The following is a 22,546-nucleotide window of genomic DNA, read 5'->3' as shown; positions in this document are numbered from 1 at the left end:
AGCAGCCGCCCTGATATCCCTTTCACCAAAACCCGGCGGCATGAACGCCGATGACCACCTCCTGAACACCCTAGGACCACCTCACTCTCCTGAACATGGATCTGTTACCCCCTAGCCTCGAATCACCTTCCTTCGTCTCGAATCTTCATTTGAAGATTCGAGTCGAACTCTGACCAATGCCAAACCTCGCCATCTTCATACCAGACACTCCCCCGACCCCCCTTGTGACCAAACCAGGCTTGGTTTGGTCCGAATCTACCCACAACTCTTAGAATCTCAAATCTGAGAATCCAAAACCTAGAACATGAATAGCCTTGGAAACCGGCCAGTCTTAATAGGGTTTGAGGTCTAATAGACCTTAATCAAGGTGTTCTCGTGTGAGAACACCCTGATTAAAGTTTGTTCGGCCTCAAGGGTTCAAAGTTGAGTCAAATTTGGGTCAATTTGGTTTGGACATTTTCCGGTAAGTTTTTCTTGTCCTTTTTGTTTTATTCAACTGCTAATTAAGTTTGTCAGCATGTTTCGTTGTGTTTGTTTGTTATTTTTTGTTATTTTTCATTCGGATTTCTTCCATCTCTGTCAAAGACCTTTTATTTGATCAGTTGATTTTCTGTGTGTTCTGAATGTATTCTGTGGTATACATGATCGTCAATTAGATTAGTCGTCAAATGAGTTAATTCATATAGGTTCCCAGTGATTGAACAAAGTTTTCTGAAGTCATTCGAGACTCTGTACGTGTTGTTTATATGAACGATTGATTGTTATGTGTTACGATTAATATAGTCGAGTCGATGTATGTCGTCAATTAGTTTCAGTCATTAATGGTAACAACTTGATTCGTGTTGTTTATTTCTGCTGTGATCGTATTTGAATCCCATTAGGAACTGAATTGTATTGCCTATTGGTTTTGTTCAATTTGAATTAAAGAACATCTAGGGGGTAGGTTATAATGGCAGTTCAGACTTTGAGCTTAAATGGATTCCATGTTCACTTAGTTCAGATTATGGGCAGCATGCGTATGGTCAGCTGTTTTGGATTAAAATAGTCTGACAGCACATGCTGTCAGATTATATTCTTGCTGCCCATGGCCTGTTTTAGTTTAATAAATATTAAAAGGGGGCTGTCAGGGATCTCATGGGAGTTTGGTTATTTAAAATAACTGAGTGGAAAAACAACGGGGAGGGGGAATTTTGAGTTGTCACACAGCCTGTAAAGTGCCGAATTCAGGCTATAAAAGAGGCAGACCTTCCATTTAGAAGGGGATTCTTTTTTGGAGCCAAAAAGAGAAGGTTTTCTTAAAGAACTAAAAGAAACGAAACATAAATTCTGAAGATATTGTAACCAAACACTGTCTGAAAACGACAGAAGAGTTCACATTGGTCAAGCTGTCTTGGCCAAGTTCTGTTGTTTGCCCTGATTGAGCTGCTTGTGATTGTTGAACTGCTGGTGTTGCTGCATTGAATACTCTGTTATTTCTGTTGGTTCATTACTCTGGTTCTGGGATTGTTTGTTTGTTGCTCGACTGCTCTTGAGCTTCATCATTGTTGTTGTTGTGTATCTGTTGTTGCTGTGTTTGTTGCATACTACTCAGCTGATCATTCCTTTCTTCCTTTGCTTTTCTTACCAGGTACACAATTACACTACCAATGTAACTCGAAAGTTTGAGCAATGAGTGTAAAAGAGAAGATCTGCAGATGTTTTTTTATATACATGGACTGTTGTGTTAAATGTCATGTAGTGTCTAATAGCTCACATTTTTGTTTGGGATACTGAAGGTAGCTTACAAGCCTAGCTGATGTCAATGTAGGGTATTGAATGATAGTTGTATATATATGCTGTTAGATAAAGGTACACCACTAATATACTGTCAATGTAAGCTGAATTTGAAGCATGAATACAAAGCAAGTTGGAAGAGTTGAAGTTATTTTGAACTAGTTTTAAAATGTATTGAAAATAGGTTATTTGTATGACAATGAGCTTTATCTGATAGGACCATGTAAAATAGTTGTGGTGCAACTGCACTTTTACATATATCGTTTAGTTGGAAAATTCTATGTGGTGTTCATAGTCAAAAGAGATTAGTATCACAGTAGATATTCTGTTAAGTTTACATAGTTGTCGAAGAGCATGCTAGATGGCCAAAGGTTTTTTCCTTAAACATATGGCAGTTCTTTTAGTTGGTAGGGATATGGTTCGACTGAGGTAAGGTGTACACTGCATGCTAGCCCCCCCCCCCCCCCCCCCCGTTTTGTGTAAAAAATGCTGAACATATATCGTATAAGTGGAATAGGCCCAGTTGGAACAAGGTTGGCCCAGGCCGAGATTAATGTTACGCACAGTGGGCCCAGGCCCATAATATACAGACGCATGCCCATGTGGGTGGCCATGCTGCCGATTTTGTGAAAGCATTCGGAATCCCGATATAAATAACCTGCAAGCATGTAATTAACTAGGGTTATTTCTGCTTTCAATTCGTAGAGACAAACGCGACAAGAAACGTAGTTGCTATAGGATATCCTCTTAAAATAAGGACGAGATGAGCCTCGACAAATAAAAACGCACAAGCTGCGGGGCCCTCGTTAAATGTATATATCGAAACATTCAGTTTCCAAGGCGGGTCGTTTAGCAAATCTCACGACCCTCCCGGAATAATAACGCGATAGCCTCTTTAAGCGCGTATTTAATAATTTTACCTTCTTAAATTCGGGTGCGCATTTATGTGACCCAAATCCAAATCTCGACGGATTCGAGATGTGTTTTTAATCACGGGTACATTGATTGTGACGTGGTTCGAGATGCATGTCCATGACGTCGCAAATTCCTTTTTTTAAAAGTAAGAATGAGACAAGCCTCGACAAACAAAAATGTACAAAGCTGCGGGGCCCTCTAAATGTATGTATATATTAAAGTGTTTAGAATTCGGGATGTGCCGTTTAACGGATTTTTACGACCTTCCCCAAAATAGCAAGACGCTAGTTGCTTTAGGCGCGCCTTTAACAAATTATTTTCCTTAATTCGGGTGCACATTTATGTGACCCAAATCCAAATCTCAACCGAGTCGAGATATATCGATAACTACGGATGCATTGATGTAACGTGGTTCGAGATATGTTTTCACAACGTTGCAATTTTCGTAAAATAATAATAATGACAAAAGCGGTTAAAAGTTAAATTTTGCACATAGGTTCAACAGGTATTAAATCAGATGATCAAGCTGAATATAACAGTTGAGCGACCGTGCTAGAACCACGGAACTCGGGAATGTCTAACACCTTCTCCCGGGTTAACAGAATTCCTTATCCGGATTTCTGGTATGCAGACTGTAATATGGAGTCATTCTTTTCCTCGATTCGGGATTAAAATTGGTGACTTGGGACACCCCAAATTTCCCAAGTGGCGACTCTGAAATTAATAAACCAATCCCGTTCTGATTGTCCTTTAATTGGAAAATACTCCCTTGCGCCCTCGCGGGTATGTAAAAAGGAGGTGTGACAATACTTAAATTGTTTATTAATATTTAACTATTTTGAAAAGGCGAAATGGGTTATTTGGTTGGCCTTATCTGTACGAGAGGTGCCATCACGACCAGATCGAGGTTTGGGTCGTGACATAATCACTAGCAAGACACAAGGTATTCTAGCAATTATGAGTAGCAACTTTTAATGTACTGAATATATTTCCTTTCGTATGATTTAAATTTATGTTTCGAATATTTAATATGCTATAGTCATTATTATTGAGTACCAGCTTGCTTAATATCATTCCACTCGTATGATTTATATTTTCTTTGTCTTCGCTTAGTTTCTTTTATGTTTGATGGATCTATACTCTGGTCATCTTTCATATTTTCTTAACATCACCCTTTAAATAGTAAAAATCTCTAGAGAGTTTTGTTAAGTCCTATGAAAGTACGTATGTTATTATATTTTGTATCTACTAATGACTTTTAAATGACATTTAAAAAATACCAAAACTTGATAAATTGTACCGATACCGAACATAAATCGACATGATTGGTACAGTTTATAAAAGTGTAATTTTGATTATACATAATAAATCACTGTGGTATGGTACAATTTTATAAAATAACCGGCCGAACCGAATCATTGACACCCCTAACTAAAATAAAGACAAATCTACTTGTCATTTCTCAATATAAGCATGTTAAAATCTGACAAAAATGTGAACTTTTATAATTAGTTATTATAATTTTAACGGAAGAAAATGATCCTATGTGTTTATTTATTTATAAGGGCCCTAAACCAACATTTCTTCCCCTCCCCAGTGTTACGTGAGTGTTGTTTCAGTGTCTATATGTCACGTTTAATTAGTGGTGGCAACATGGATAAAAAAAATAGTTATTCATCTATATTATTTACTAAAAATTAGATTGAACAATAATTCTTTTTAAAATGGGTCAAATATTGATAAGAGTCATATTATTCATTTTAAAAAATGTATAACCAATGGATTTAACTTTTAGTTATGCAAAGACTCAAATTTAGGGTTCACCAAGTTTGGAAGACTAGGAATTTTCCCAAAAGTGATCATATTCATGAAGTTATCTACCGTTTAACCTATTCGTTTATCCTGATTAAATAAGGATGAGGTCGGAAATTTTACCCGTAGTCATTTTCAATCCACCTATATCTGATCTGACCCGTCCATTTACCACCCTTGCATTCAATGAAAGCCTTCTTGACTGTCAATCTGACCAAATTTTCAGAAAAAGGCATATAACTAGGGACGGAGATTGAGTGTCAACTACGGTTTCGATGCATCTAGCGGTTTTTGTTTAACTCTTTTATTTGACTTAAAAATATATATTAAATATGTATAAATTATTAATTTATAATCAAATACTTAAAGAGTTAGAGTCTCGAACTCATAAACTTAAAACCTGACTTTGCCTCTGCATATAACACGGTACTATAGTTCTTTAAGCGTAATATTTTGTGTGTCAACTTATATTTAAAATTTTAAGAAAATATTTAATTATATAATTATATTTGTACAACTTAACATGGCAAAAAGATTGTACAGTAACTATATCACGATAAAAAAATGTCTTTATAATTATTTTGCTATTTAATTGCTAAGTCATGTAATTATTAGAATAGTAATTATATAACTCAATAATTATATCTCTTTCTTCTTCATCTCAAGACTTCTATACGTTCTTGAAAGCTTGTCTAATGGCAATCATTTTATTTCAAACGGAGGAAGTTAGAGGCGGAGCTATGATTAAATTTTTATGGGTTTTAAATTTTAAAACTATGATTTCAAGCTAATAATTGAGTTTTAAATTTATCAAATATTTAATGAACTTTTTAGGATAAATATATTGTTTGAACAAAAGTTATTGGGTTCGGTCGAACCACGTACGGACTTCTAGATCCACCCCTTAAGGAAGTAGCTTATAACAGGGGCAGATCCACCAAATTCGATATCAGGTATATACGAATTAAAGTATTTTCAATATGAAGTATAATTTTATGTGTAAAAATTATAAAATTATAATAAATAATTGATATGAATCATAATTTTTAAAGATTTAATATATTTAATGTTAAAAATACTAAAAGTTGAACCATGCAATGGCTTTGCGGTACTTCAACAAAGTAGAATACTATTTTAGCATCCATATAGTTTTTAGACATTTTTTTTTTGAAAACAAGAACAGTCTAAAAATAGTAAAACATTAAGATGGATATTAAATTTGAAACTCATGAAATGGCTTGTTGCATTTCTAAGGTAAATAACTTCTCTCTATCGTCTAACTATCACAATAATATAATATATCAAACAATACTTGCCAATATAAGAATATATTTTAGCTGTATAAAAGAGAAATAATAAGTTGTATCCAAATCAAAGAGAATTCCCCTAATCCTTCCTCTAGCCATAATTATAAAGCCCAACAGAAACTCCACAAGCCTAAAAATAAATAGAAAATTACACTGGATGGATCTTTTTTAGAATTATCATTTATATTTTGACTTCTTTAATTTTTTTTTTTTTTGAATAAATAGCTTTGCATCAGAATTTTAAAGCTCACAGCCAGAATCTTATAGCATATTGCCAGGATTTTTGTAGCTTGTAATTTTGGCAACATGCTTCAAAATTCTAGCAGCGTGCTTCAAAATTTCCACAACGTGCTTTAAAATTTTCTGCAATATACTTCAAAATTCCGACAATGTGCTTTAAAATTTGAGATGTTTACATAAATAGCCGGTTATATTTATTTTTTACTTTTTCCAGCCATATACACAAAATATACATTGATTATACATAATTATACACATATATATACAAATTATGCATATAATATACCTTCATCGGCTATTTTAGTTTAAGAGGTTGTGTAGGCGACTATTTGGGTTAATTCTTCTTAAAATTTAGACAGGTGGTACCAAATGATCCTATTTATTCAAAATTTCCCCAAGCCCATTTTCCAAGCTTCTGCCCGTAAACCTAATAGGGCTAAGCACGGGGCGCCCTATTTGGTCGCCCCCATTTAATCTATACTTATTTTTTTTAAAGTTTTAACTTGTACCCAGTTTTTAAATAACTTCAGCCCCCTTTTTCCTCCTCCTTTTCCCCCTTCGTTTTCTTCTTCTTCTTCTTCTTCTTCTTCTTCTTCTTCTTCTTCTTCTTCTTCTTCTTCTTCTTCTTCTTCTTCTTCTTCTTCTTCTTCTGCTGCTGTTGGTGCTGCTATGAAACTTCAGTTCATGGGGATGATGTTGCCATAAGTATGTTTATCAGATTATTTAAAAACAAATTATAAATAACTTTCTAAGTAAGTACGTACATGTATGTAAATATAAGTCCATTTCCTTTAATTCACATTCTATTATTTTTTTTGGATTCAGCTTTGTACATTATCAATGCATTTTAACCTGTTGTGCTAAATCATTATTTAGTTTTTTAAGTTACTAATTCTAATTATGATAAAATTATTATCTGTACAAAAAATCAATGACACGATAGCATAAAACATGCTGAAGTTCAGCAAATATAGAACAAAACTTCAGCTAAAATATACTGAAGTTCAGCAAATAGAGAACAAAAATTTAGCTATTAGAATGCTTAAGTTCAGCAATTACAGACAAAAACTTCAGTAAATATAGAACAAAACTTCAACTACTATGCTTAAGTTCAGCAATTACAAACAAAAACTTCAGCAAATAGTGAACAAAATTTCAGCTATTATGCTTAAGTTCAGCAATTACAAACAAAAACTTCAGCACACTTGGTTCAACAATTTTTGCTACTTTAGACCCGTCTACTAGAATGCTGAAGTTTTGCGTGACTGTCTTTGCTACTTCAAGCCCGTATGTTGAAGTTACGCGAAAAAGTTTTTGATTTTATTTTATATCATTTGCCAATGAGTCAACTTTAATACTTATAGAAGGAGGAAGGAAAAGGTGGACAGAGGGGGGTGGTATGGGAGGAAGGGAACCCATGGAAGAAATGCATATGCGAAGTTAAGATTTGAAATTTATGGGTTCAGAATTTTAATTCTTTTAAGTTAATGGATTCTAAATTAATAATTTTGTACATATCCAATAAATTTATTAAGATAAGTTTAGACCAAAGTTACTAGATTTGGATGAATCCATAACTCACACACTAACTTTACCCCTGAATGGGTGACTATACTATAATTATATAAGGGGTGAATCTACCGTGTTAGTTATGAGTTTACGTAAACCCTAATTTAGTATATGGTTTATGCATTCTCACCGGAGATCTTCTACGGAGAAAATATAAATTTCTAGTTAGTGACTTCTAGAAATGGTTGAATATTCGGGCATGACAGTGACGGGTTGAATTCAAGATTTAAATCTAGTGATTTAATGCCAAGTATATGCATTCATTGTCTATTTGATTTGTCAAAGTTAAGCTATTTAAATCCATTCAAAATATAAAGAAGTAAATTTTTCTTTGATTAAAATTTACTAATTGTTCGTCTTACATATTCTTTTAGGTTTTGTCACAACCCGAATTTCTCACCTTCGGGATCGTGATGGCACCTAACATTGCACTCGCTAGGCAAGCAAATACTACAAAATATTACACCTTTTTCCTTTATCCTTTTATAATTAAAATTTAACAAACTAAATCAACAAAAGTAAAAGCGGAAGTACATAATTTAACTGATTACTCATATATTATTAAGGAAAGCCGAAATAGATACCACCCACAAACTGGTGTCACAACTCACGAACATTCTATGAATACAACAAGTAATAGGTTTAAAAGAAAATACATCTGTCTCGAAGAAAGTAAAACAGAAATGAAGTAAAGATAGGAGGGGACGCTAGAGCTTGCAGACGCCTGTAGGACTACCTTGGGTCTCCTGTCTGAAGTATCAGCAATCGACCTCTCGATCAGCCACCACCAGCTTCGAAATCTGCACAGAAAGTGCAGAGTGCAGTATTAGTACAACCGACCCCATATACTGGTAAGTGCCGAGCCTAACCTCGACGAAATAGTGACGAGGCTACGGCGGGGCATAACAATATATAACCTGCAACAGTTTATACTAAGACAAAAAGGAATAGTAGAATGAATTATAACAGTAACTTGCATTAAGTAAATACGAAACCCGGTCATTCTACCAATACTCAGCTATAACCAATCCTTAAAATAATTTCAACACCACAATAATGAATCTCAACAGAGGAAGAATACACAAACGACAATTGATGCGGCGAGCATCCCGATCCCACCATATTATCAATAACAATATGAGCTTTCACCCTTATTACTCCTTGTTGCAGCGTGCAACCCGATCCCACCAATCCAACCTTATTACTCCTCAATATATCACCTTTATTCCTCATGTTGTGGCACGTAACCCGATCCCACCAGTCCACCCTTATTACTTCTTGTTGCAGCGTGCAACCCGATCCCACCAGACAATCACATTTTATCCTTATTCCTCATGTTGCGACGTGCAACCCGATCCCAACATATCAGTACCAATCACAAAGATAAAACAAGTATTTCATAGTTTAGCTCAAACCTCCCACAATATTTATACCTTAAATCATAACAACAAGAGATCTATACTATTATGAAACTTCAACAGTTAATACTACACAACGAGACCAACCAAAGTGTACCTTGAAGCATCAATAAACCAACATAAACCAACAATATAATATAATAAAACTATGGAAAAATTAATACCTTCAATAGAGAAAACAACATTTAACAAGAAGCAATTAAACATGGAAGCATCAATAAACAAGTAGCAGTTAAGACAGGAAAGCAATATATAAGGAAACAGGGAAGGAAACAAGCTAAACAGATAATTTGGCGGCGTATAGGTATTCGTCACCACACTTATACGCCACACACATGGAATTTCACATAGCAAATAAGTCGGAGATCCCTAATCTCTCAAGTCAAGGTTAGACCAAACACTTACCTCAAGACAAAGGGTGTTTCAGAGCTCAATTACCGTTTTACCTCTCGATTCCACCACCAATCCACTCGTATCTAGTCATAAGTAACTTAATAGCATCAATAAATGCTAAAAATATCAATTCCAATGCATAATTATAGAGTTTTCAATATTTTTCCCAAAAGGTCAAAACCCGACCCCGGATCCGCTTGGTCCAAACTCAAAATTCGGATCAAAACCCGAGTACCCATTCACCCCCGAGCCCGGATATACAATTAATTTTGGAATCCGACCCCAAATCGAGGTCTTAATCCCCAATTTATAAAAATTCCTAATTCCACTCAAACCCCCAATTTTTACCATGAAAAACCTTAGATTCTAGGATGAAATCTTGTGCAAAGAAATAAAAATTTAAAGAAATGATTTAAGAATAATTTACCTATGATTTGGGGAAGAACTTGCCCTAGGAAAATCGCCTCTTGAAGTTTAGGTTTTAAAAAATGGGACAATGAATGAAAAATGCCGTCCAAAAATTGTTTTGAACAGTTGCAGGTATTGCATTTGCAATCACAGGTTCGCAAATGCGAACTCGCAAATGTGGACTTTACTTCGCAAATGCGAAGGTTGTCCTAGCCTGCTAGCATCGCAAATGCGAACAAGTGTTCGCAAATGCGACCTCTGTTCTAATTGCAATTGCGACACTGAGCTTCGCAAATGCGAAGGTCCCTTTCTCAGCCTTCTGATCGCAAATGCGATGCTCGCATTTACGAGCCAATGCGAAGTCTGCAGACCTGAAGCACACCATCAAAAATCCTTAAGTCCAAAACATTCCGTAGTCTATCCAAAACTCACCCGAGCCCTCGGGGCTCCAAACCAAACATGCACACAAGTCATAAAAAACTTGCTCGCGTGATCAAATCGCGAAATAATATCTAGAACTACGAATTCAACACAAAAACACATGAAGTTTTCAAGATAGTTTCAAAACTTCCATTTTCTTAATCAAAGGTCTGAATTACAACAAATCACTTCCGATTTTTACCAAATTTCACAAATAAGTCTTAAATATCATAACGGACCTGTAACGGGCTCCGAAACCAAAATACGGGCCCGATACCAGCAAAATCAAATCTTTTAAATTATTGTATTTTCAGTCTTGTCAATTTCTTTCAAAAATTCATTTCTCGAGTTAGGACATCAGAATTCGATTCCGGGCATACGCCCAGGTCTCATATTTTACTACGGATCGTCGGAACATGGGTCCGGGTCCATTTACCCAAAACGTTGACTGAAGTCAACAAAATCATCTTTTTAAGCTAAAAATCATCATTTCTTAAATTTTTCACATAAGGACTTTTCGGATATGCACCCGGACTACGCACGCAAATCGATGAGAGATAAAATGAGATTTTCAAGGCCTCAGAATACGGAATCGGATTCTAAAACAAAAGATGACCTTTTGGGTCATCACAGGTTTCTCATTTGAAGTTCGATACGTGTTAAAAATCGATTAAATTTAATTTCGCGCTCACAAATCCCACGTTGAAGGAAGGGGAAAGGGGAGGTAAATCGCTCCTTAACAAATTCAAGACTCGTATTGTGTTATTATTAGCAAAGGTTATCTTTTGCTTGCCGCTGGCGCACCTCTCCTAACTATTGCCTATTATTCTGAAATAATCTTTTTAGGAGGCAAATAATTTCCGTTAATTTTCACGGTGAGTGCTAAGTATGTCGATTAATAGTTTGCGGGATTTCTAGAAAGAGTAAGACTCTTTGCTTGCTTCTTTCGGCCAGCACAACGTGAGCTTGAATAAATGAATAAGATTACTTTTTCGTGTATTCTTCTTTCAACTTTTACAATATGTTCTCGTTCAGAAAAAGGTAGATCCCCTTTTCGTTCCCTATAACTTCTTATTTATAATGGACATTCCCAAAAAACCCTAAAAAGTACAACATAGAGAATATCCAAAGGAAGATTCTTTATGTCAACTTCTGAACCTAAATTACCGTTACTATCATATCTCAGCTACCCTCTTCTGGCGTCGGCCTTTATGAGGATGACCATCATTCGTTGTATCATGGTTGATCACGTCCTTTATCTTACTTACCCGTTATCGTGATTACCAAATTTTGACCCATACAAATTTCCTTTTCCTTTGTATCATGGGAATGCTTACAACAGAAAAACTTTGGGAACTTGTCTTAAGCTTACGGGTGATGATATGACTCCATTAAATATATAAAACAACTGAAATTTACTTATGAATTTTGTACGAAAGAATGATTTTCATAAGTGATCTGTTCTGTCAAATATATTTTCTTTAGAAAATTTGTAGGAGTGCCAAAATGTTTCCTAAAAAAACATATTTTAGACCATAGGGACTGAGCGAGTGGTGATCAAGATTTCTATACTTTCTTGAAAGCTTGTCTAACAGTAACTGCATTATTTAAAGTGGAGGAAGTAGATTAGCCATTTAAGCTGCATCTAAAATCAATCGGAATCTTTACACAAAAAGCTGATCGAATTTATTATTTACTTTTATTTAAAATCATTATCTAAAAAGTATTGAGGAGAGGTGATCAGACATGACATGACGCGACTTAGGATTACTGAGGACATGGCCTTTGACAGGGAATTATGGAGGTCGAGCATTAAGGTTGTAGGTTAGGGGAGAGTTATCAATATTTCTACAGCACAATAGAGTGAGACTAGCCAGTTAGGAGTTAGACTGAGAATGTCATTGGTCGTCTATTGATGCAGGGCTTTACCTGCTAGTTTTACTATACCAGTCATCTATTTCGTATTTCGTATTCTGTATTTCATATCTCTTATTATACTGTTATTTTATTATGCATTTTTATGGTACTAATATATCAGCTCCTGTTGTTTTGTTGAGCCGAGGGTCTCCTGGAAACAGCCTCTCTACCCTTCGGGGTAGGGGTAAGATCTGCGTACATATTACCCTCCCCAGACCCCACTTGTGGGATTATACTGGGTCGTTGTTGTTGTTGTTGTATCTAAGAGAAATCCCCTGATCCTTCTGCCCATAAAGCCCAAAAGAAACTGCAACAACCTACCCCAAACCCATTACCCAAGATTCCGGCCGTAGCCCACTAGGTAGGTTTGTTCATTCGGATCGGATATCCGAAATCCGCACCGATCCATTCAATTTTGGATTTTGGATTGGATCGGATTTCGGATTGTGTTTATTAAAATTTCGGATTGGTATATTTTAATCTGATCCGATCTGAAATCCGAAATTATGAGGCAATGTATAAATACTACACTTTAATTTCGGATAGTCAGTACTTCCTTTACATTTTTCTCCAAGTTGTTACCTTTACAATTGCTAGATTTAGCTATATTGGCACCATAGTACTCTCATAATTACATAAACACAAATTTTTCTTAATGTATTGCCTCTTTTACAAAGAAATATACATATTAGTTTACAACTTTGAGGCATAATAATACGATCCGAAATCCGATCAGATCCAAACTCTAAAATCCGATCCGATGCGATATATTTCGGATCGGATTCGGATTGCATTTTCTAGAATCCGAAATTCGAAATTCGAATCCGAAATCCGAAATTCGAAATTCGAATCCGAAATGTGCTAAATCTGATCTGATCCGTGCACATCCCTACCACTAGGTATGTATTGTTTGCATATTTGCATTTCAGTATAAATTCAAAAATAGCCAAATTTACAAGTGGTCATTAAAAAATAATCGAAGTTTAAAAAATAAGCGATTTTTAGCCACTTTCCACATGTTGAAGTTCCAGTATAATATGCTGAAAGTTCATACACAGGTGCACCGATCTCCAGTATATTATGCTGGAAATTTTCCTGTTGCAGCAAAATAATGACTATTTTTCAATGACTTTACAAACGCATACTATTTTTGAATGACTCGTCCGAAAACAGACTAACTCGTGCTATTTTTACTTGCATTTCAACACGAACCATTATCCATCAAATGAAACTAATCTTATGGATTTGTCATCATATCGTTTGTCCACTTAAATATTGCAAAATTCACGAAATACTTCCAAATGATCAATTGCGTGTATAAATGAAGGTCATTTTCTAGGCTTCATTGCTATATCACTAAAGTGTTGAGTAGCTTATCTAGACTGTCAATTGCACAATCTATATCAACCAACTATAATGCTATATATTAGCAAAATAAGAAACCACTAATTTCTATGATAATTTGCATTGATAGTGACAAAGAAATTTTATGAAATCGATGTGTCATATAGTTTTATGGTAAAATTAAACCTAACCAATGATAAAAATTTACTCACATCAAATATTTACACCAAATCATACAAATGTATCATAATTAAGTGAATTAATGAGGTTAAAACATATACATTAACCATAATTTATACAAAAAACGTGTATGTGAAAACATGCATGGCATGCATCTATTGGTCTTACAAATATGATTTCTTCGTATATAGAGTTGGATTATCATTTGTTCGTATAATTCGAGCTTTACAATTATTCATATATAACGAGGGAGAATGTATTCATTTATATGATTATTTAGATAGATGACAAATAAACAAATAAATTTATTTATGTACTGCAGCCATCTCCTAGAAGTTGGAGGTAAAAAGCGAGTATAATTTGAGAATTTTTTTCTAAAATTCTGAGAATTCAAAAAATATGTAAAATCCATACAAGGAGTGAGCACAAAGCCTAAAGGAGATGTCGTTAAAACTTTGCTGACCGTAACTAGTTTTATAGGTTATATGTGCAGGGGCGGATCTAGAGTATACAATATGGGTTTTCGGGAACCCAGTAACTTTTGCATAGACTCTATATTTATATTAAGAAATTCATTAAATATTTGTAAATATGTAAATGTGAACCCAATTATTATTGCATATTAATCTAAATTACGGTAGGAACCCATAAGCCTCAAATCCTGAATTCGCCTCTGTATATGTGCCGACCGGGTTTTATATTTGCTTACCAGGACAAGTCGCATATTATTTATACGATTTACATTCTTTTCCTAAATGCACTGAACAAGCACGTGTTTTGGACAAACTCAAAGCGTATCTGTAATGGGCTGAACTCCACCCACTAAATCATAAAAGCCCAGCCCAATAATGTTCTCTCTATAAACCGTAAAAATAGTACGGTATAGTCAGTTTTCGGACTGATCGTAAAAAATAGCCAGCGTTTATCAAGTCAATAAAAAATAGCAACTATTTTGTTGCAACAGAGACCGGTCCAGTATAATATACTGGAGTTCGGTGCACCTGTGTATCAACTCCAGCATATTATGATGGACCGGTATACTTTGCTGGTTCCAGTATAATATACTGGAGACTGAAACACCGGTGCTCCAAACTCCAGTATATTATACTGGACAATTATACTTGCTGGAACTTCAGTATATTATGCTGGAGTTCTAGTGTACTTATGCTGGAACTCCATCATATTATGCTGGAGTTCCAGCATACTTATCCTGGAACTCCAGTATAATATGCTGGAGTTCAAGTATACTTATGCTGGAACTCCAGCATAATATACTGGCGTATTTTCCGGGTATTGAATAGTATTTTCGCTCAGATTTATCTTTACATGAAAAATGGCTAAATTTCGATTACTTTTTGAAATTGGGCTATTTTTGAACGACCAGTTGTAAATCTGACTATTTTTGAATTTTACCCCCTATAAACCCGATAGGAATGGCGAAATAATTTAGATCAATTTACAGTGAAATTCTTCTTCATTTTCCTCTGTAATCTCGTCTCTAACTTCAATTTTTTCAAAATTATTGGTTTTACTATTTGAACGAATTCATATCCGAGCTTGGGTTGCAAAAAGGGGGAGAGCTAATAGCTCTGAAATACTACTATATATTAATACAATTTCAAATACACCACACAAATTGATATTATTCTTGTCTTCCCAATTTATATGTCATACTTTGCTTTTTAATATATCTCAAATATAATATCATATTTAATTATTTAAAAATAATTTAATTTTATACAGTTTACTCTTAAGGAGATGATTTATTATTATATAAATATTTATGATTTATTTTAGGCTGTAAGTCTCAAAATTCTTTTTATTATCAAACATTGTCATATAAAATGAGACGGATGAATTAGCAAAGAGAACATTAATCAATTTTTTTTCTCCCAACCCCACCATGAAAATGAAACTAAAACGTTGAAAAAATGAAGAAAAAGTGAAAAAAAAACTTCCACACCCACAAGACCATACGCACCAAATTTTTTGCCAACACATTCCCACGGATTTAACAGGTCAGTTCCCACGTACATTAATGCGTCTTATATCGTAAACCTTCTACTAACATACAACCTTATAAATATAACAATTTTGAAGAAGAAAAATAACAAGAAAAAAGAAACCTTGAATTTCTTCCTTGTCCATGTATATTTTCACTACAAGAAAAACAAAGATTACTATCTGAATATTTCACAATTATGTGATGTTGTGATGCCTAGTATAATTACACAAGTGAAGTCTGAGAAAGGTAATATATACGTAAATTTTATCTCTATGAGCAGGTAAAGAGGTAGTTTCCGATATAAGACGTATATATAGATAAAACTCCTTCAAAACACCCAAAATTAAGTAGCTTGTGGTTTTCTCCATCATTATTATTTCCTCGATTCTTAACTCTTTATAATATTATCAACCAAAACCAAGAAATCACAATCTAAAACCTTTCCATTTTAAATTCTTCGTTTTTTCTATGGGGAACTTTATTTCTTGCACTACTTCAACAAGGATAAGGAATTCAAAAGCAGCTAAGGTTATTCTACCGAATGGACAAATCCAACAGTTTCATGAAATAGTAAAAGCAGCAGAGCTTATGTTGGAATATCCAAACTTCTTCTTAGTAAACTCCTGCTCGTTGATCATCGGCCGACGGTTTTTCGCCTTGTCGGCCGATGAAGACTTGGAGTTTGGTAACATTTACGTTATGTTTCCTATGAAGAGAGTGAATTCTGTGATCACGGAGAAAGATATGGAAGTTTTTCTGATGATGGCTAACTCAGGATCGACACCAGCACATATACCAGATAATTCATCGGGAAAAGATGGTGTTGGATGGTTAGGTTTGAATTTGAATGAATTAGAAGGTTTTGTGGAGGTACAAGAATTTAGGTATAGGGTGTCATGCAAATCAAAGAAGCCTTTATTGGAGACAATTATGGAAGAACCAATTAGTTCAAGGTGGTGAAATTTTAGTTGATTTATAAGGACATTTGGTAGATTATATAATTCTTTTCTTTCTTTTCTTTTCTTTTCAAATATTTTTCCATCATTACTTAGGGGGATTGGGAGAGAAGGAAAAAGGGTATGATAGGAATTGAACTCACATCTATTGTGTGGAAAACTTCGACCAATACGATTAAGCTATCAGCCTTAGTGTAGACCATAGAATTTATTTACTTTTATTTATTTCATTTATGCACCTCATTTGTATTGCAGGAGGAGATGTTAGATGGAGATTCAGATTGTGTAATAGTTATTTCATATAGGATTTAAGTTATATATTATATATATACACACACTAGCTATTAGTTAATTTAACGTTAGAACATATTACCATTACTTATTATTTACTCTAAATTACTAATTAATGCTTTTTGTATAGAAGTAAGTACAATTACCTTTTAAGTCATTTGATTGTATAAATATTTTTTATAATACTATATAAATATATGGTAGATGGGTAAGCATTTTCGCTTGAAAGGCAGCAGTCGATTCTTTTTAGAAAAATAGATACTCAAGTGGAGTCAAAATTTTAACTTATAGTGAAAATGAATCCTTGTTTCTGTTAAGAATTTGGCAATATATCAGCATCGTGGCATGTGGCAACTACGTGGAATAATTGATAGTATAACCAATTAACCCATTTATCGAAAAGATGACCTTAATTACTGTATACAACAATAACAACATACCCAGTATTATCCCACATCGTAAGGTCCAGGGAAGATAGTATGTACACAGACTTTACCCCTACCTTGTGAGGATAGAAATGTTGTTTCCAATAGACCCTCGGCTTAAAATAGTATAAGTACCACATTAATAAAAATATAGGCAAAAAGAGACGGTATCAAAAAGCCGTATAAAAGCAGAATAACACAACAAGACAGTAAAGTGATCAGCAATGAAAGAAAACAACGGTTAGTCATAAAAACCTACTACCAACAGAAAACGAGACTGCGTGCCAATACTAAAGTTATGAACACTCTATACTACCTACTCTACTACTCTAATTCTCGACCTCCATACCTTTCTATCAAGGGCCATGTCCTCGGTCAGCTGAAGTTGACCACGCCTTGCCTAATCATTTCTCCCCACCTCTTCTTTGGCCTACCTCTACCTCTTTGTAGGCCATCCAATGTCAACCTCTCACACCTCCTCAGTGAAGCGTCTATGCTCCTCCTCCTCACATGACCAAGTTGGCCACGTCTTGCCTAATCATTTCCCTTATTATAAAGGTTTTCTTTATATTGATACGATGATATGTCAGATTTTGCGGGAGAGAATTATAAATATGTCCAAAATAAAATTGTATATCGCATGTTAACTTTGGCGGTGTTGGTAATGAAAATGTCTCTGGCTAAGCAAGTCTAGACTAGTGAACTTAGCTTGTGCATTATTATATGATTGGTGTTTCTCCTAATGAGAAAAAAAAGAAAGAAAAAAAAATAGAACCAGGGGAACTTTTATAGAGACAAAGATGAATCCAGTTCCATGAACGGTGGCTAAAATTTAAATACATTGTAAATTATGATTGTATTTTAAATAGCACCATTAAAAAATGGTTACCTGGTATTATTTCTACGGGAGACTACTAGGCCTGGACTCAAGACCTTTCTGTTTTTATCTTAGGATTAGTTACGTCTTATAGCAAAGGTTGATACTTTATTTATTTTAAATAAATACCCTTTTAAAAAATTATATTCCATAGCTATCTTTTGATTTTTTATAGCCAAATATCTATTTATGGTCACCTCCTACCCTTAAGCCATAAAATAAGCTTTGCATTATTTTTCTCTCTCATATCCCCTCAAATTTCTCCAATCCCCTACCCCATATCTATTCTCTCTCTCTCTCTCTCTCTCTCTCTCTCTCTCTCTCTCTCTCTCTACTTCCCGATGTCTTCTCCTTCGCCGGATCAAGGCTGAAGATGAAGGCACTAGACTTCGGCTTCTGTTGCTTCTACTTTTGATAAGCGGCAGAGAACACGACTTCTCCCCCTGTAACGACCCGACCGATCGTTTCATGAGTTACCGCTCTGTTTCCCCCATTTCTGCTTTCTTATGTGTTGTTCAGCTACATTTTATCGTATCGTGTCGGCTGGTTCGGGATTGGAGTAGTTTTGGAGTGTTATGAGACACTTAGTCTCTTAAGTTGGCCATTTAGTTGGAAAAGTCAACCGGAAGTTAACTTGTGAGTAAACGATCTCGGAATTTAGTTTTTATGATTCAGATAGCTTCATGAGGTGATTTGGGGCTTAGGAGCGTGTTCGGAATGTAATTTGGAGGCCCGTGGTAGATTTAGGCTTGAATTGACGAAATTGGAATTTTGGCATTTTCCGGTTGGTAGTGAAAATTTTGATATCGGGGTCGGAATGGAATTCCGGAATTGGAGTAGGTCTGTAGTGTCATTTATGACGTATGTGCAAAATTTCAGGTCATTAGGAGGTGATTTGATTTAGTCGTTTGCGAAATTCGTAAGTTTTGGAAACCTTAGGATTGAATCCGAGGGTGTTTTGATGATTCGATGTTGTTTTGAGTGTTCCGAAGGTTGGTATAAGTTTGAATAGTGTTATGTAACTTGTTCGTATTTTTGGTTGAGGTCTCGGGGGCCTCGGAATAGATTCAGAAGATTTTCGGAAAGTTTGGTTTTGAAAGTGTGCAGCTTCAGCTACTGCCCCTGTCATAACCGCACCTGCGGATTGGGGACCGCAGGTGCGAGATCGCAAAAGCGCTAGATCAGCTGCAGATGCGGCCATATGAGAGAAGGCCAGAAGTCGCAGGTGCGGGAGGTGTAACGCACCTGCGAGACCGCAGGTGATGAGCGTGTGGGCGTGCACCCGTAGGGATTGTGACTTGGTCCTTCCCGTGGCGACTGTATAGTTGCATATTTTGATATATTGTATATGATATCCATGTATTTTAGAAATTGGTTGTTAACTTGGCCGAATACCATGTTTGGGGCCTTTGTGCCGAACTGTTTAGACCCTTATGGGTATTTTACTACTTTTCTCACACTATTTTGATTTAAAAGCATATCCTCAGTCATGTTTTTACCTGTTTATTGTTTAAGTTGGTTTCATTACTCTACTCCGGAATACATGAAAACTGTTTGGGCTGAGTTTTCCTGATTTTCACTGAAATGCCCGAGCGGCCGTGAGGTTGAGGACCTAATGGTGAGGATTATATACATGTTATGGATCGGGATGCACGCCGCAACGATATTTATATATATATATGGATCAGGCTGCATGCCGCAATGAATTATATGTTGGATCGGGCTGTGCACCGCAGTGATATGACGCTTGGGCTGTAGGAGCCCTCCGGAGTCTGTACACCCCTAGTGAGCGTAGTCAACTATATATTATGAATCGGGCTGCGCGCCGCAACGATTATTACTATGAGATAGATATTGAGCTGGAGTGATGAGTGTGAGTACTGATTGACGAGAGTTGAGTCACGAGTGACTGAGAGGCTTGCCCGAAAGACTATACTTATGAGTGATACTTTGCCCGAGGGGCTTGTTTATGAGATTTTCCTGTTTTCACTCTTCTTTTATACTGAGCCTCTACTGAAAAATGTTGAATAAATGCTTTAAAGGATTTCCATTAAAACTGGAGTTTTATTGAACTGCAGATTTTGACTTTGATATTTTTGTTGAAATTCTTGATAAAGTATGTATATGATTTTAAATTGCTCGTCACTGCACTCAGACTTTATTTACTTTAGTTACTTACTGAGTTGGCGTACTCACGTTACTCCCTGCACCTTGTGTATAGATCTAGGTGCTTAAGCATCAAAGTGAGAGCTTCCAGCACTCTCAGAGTCTTATCCGGAGATCGCAAGGTAGCTGCACGGCATTCGCAGCACTGTCTTTCTCCTTCCTATTCTTGTACTTTGTATTTCAGATTTATTTTGTATTAAGCAGACTATGTTGAGTTGTACTTAGTGGCTCATGACTAGTGATACCAGATTCGGTCAGTGTGATGTATTTACGTACTTATTTCCGCGTATTTTCTTTGATATTTTAAAAATGAAAGATTTGAGACTTAATCTGTTTATAAAAATGAATCTTGCAAAACATCTTCACATTGTTCGTGTTGTTTTAGCTGGCCTAGTACTGTGATAGGCATCATCACGACCGGGGTATTCGGGGTCGTGACACCTCCAAAGATGGAGAAGAATCCGTCGATGGAGGCAGTCTATTAGAGCGGCTTCTAAGTTTCTTCTTCTCTCTTTCATCACATGCTTTGTATTCAATCCGGTAATTACGTGCTAATTGTTGGCAACCGGAGGCAACAGTGACGGCGAGCGAGGACTGGATACTGATGATGCTTCAACGAGACGACATTAGGGTTGTTCTTGAACAAAGACGACAGAGTTAGGGGCTGAGCAACTTGAATTTTCTGTTAATATATTTCAATGTATTTTAATGTATCTCGCTGTATTTCATTGTATTCATTGTCTTTTTTTCATTGTATTTCAATGTATTTCATTGTATTCATTGTTTTTTTTCATTGTATTTCATTGTATTCAGTGTCTCGCTATATTCCATGAATGTATTCATATGTTTTTTTTAATTAATATAATTTATGTATTCAGATGTATTATATAATTTCTCTGAAGATTGCTATATTTTTGGGGTATTTTTCGGTTGAGAATCTTTTTTATAACTGAAAATACAAAATTTGTGTGTTATAATTGAGTTTGTTGAGTTATATTAGGAGTCTATTATATTAATTGATTCACTTTTTGCTTAAAACAGTGTAATCTCATGTTTCATGCCGTGAATAAAGTCGAATACAGTCGAATGCAATAATCTGTCCAATTGTAATCCCATGTTTCACGCTATGAATACAGTCGAATATACCCGAATATAAAAATCTATCTAGCTGTAATCCCTTGTTTCACGCCTAGAAATGCTACTGTAATCATGAATATAGTAGCTTAAATACATCGAATGCACTCTAAAAAATCTAAAAATATAGCTACAAGAAGTAATATAGTAAATGATAGCTACAACTAGCTAATAACCACTAAAACATAGTGATTTTTGAAAGTTTCTTTTTATCTTATTGTGGTCGGCTGATGGAAAGCCGGGTCATATATTTTCTAGCTAGCCCATTTAATAAGCGTAACCACTATACTAACTCTAGCAAAGCCCATTACACAAGCCATAGAAGGACATCACATCTATATTATATTAAAAGCACGAAGGCCCTTAGCGAAATGTTGTTTACCTTTTTACTCTTTAAAGGTAAAGTTCATACTATACAAAATAGTCATTTAATTATTTCCCTAATATTTTAGACTTTGAAATCAACTAAAAATTTGTTTATTAAATGCTTCCTTATTTTAACTATATACAAAATCCTAAATATGAGGACTCTTCTTAAATCCTTCTAAGTTTTCGATTTTGTTTTTTAACTATACTAGGAACCGTTACACAATTCTTTTTCCAAGCCTTTGCCCTTTTAATTTGATAGAAATAATTGAATCATTCTTGGTCTCAAACTTAGATATTTAAATATAATAAAATTTTATATTTGTCCAAATCCCCATCACGCATATTTACTTTTCAAGTCTTTAACCTTTTTGTTTTGTTATAAATAATTTAAATTATGCTTGAACTTAAATAGTTAAATATAATAAAATTTCATCTTTGGTCAAATCAAAATTATACATAATTTTTACATCTTTTTAATCTATTTCTGTTACACTTAACGGCTAATTTGGTAACCAAAATGGAAAAACAGGCAAAATAAATTTTTTAACAATTGTTATTTGAATTTTGGTTTCTTCTCTCTCCATTTATTGAAATGGTACGTTAACATTTTGATAGATTTAACTAGAA

At 35.0% G+C, this 22,546-nt stretch overlaps 1 protein-coding gene across 1 annotated transcript; it reads left to right on the top strand.

Moving 5' to 3' along the window:
- Window positions 1-15,792: 15,792 nt before the first annotated feature.
- Window positions 15,793-16,895, top strand: LOC107762142 (uncharacterized). The gene has a single exon (XM_016580468.2). It carries the CDS (start codon window positions 16,170-16,172, stop codon window positions 16,659-16,661), a length of 492 nt encoding a protein of 163 aa, XP_016435954.1. The 5' UTR covers window positions 15,793-16,169; the 3' UTR covers window positions 16,662-16,895.
- The last annotated feature ends 5,651 nt before the right edge of the window (window positions 16,896-22,546 follow it).

This window comes from Nicotiana tabacum, chromosome 20 (genome assembly GCF_000715075.1).
Source record: "Nicotiana tabacum cultivar K326 chromosome 20, ASM71507v2, whole genome shotgun sequence".
NCBI classification, from domain to species: Eukaryota; Viridiplantae; Streptophyta; class Magnoliopsida; order Solanales; family Solanaceae; genus Nicotiana; species Nicotiana tabacum.
The sequence above is the reverse complement of the archived record's forward strand: the minus strand, read 5'-3'. Positions and strand labels throughout refer to the sequence as shown.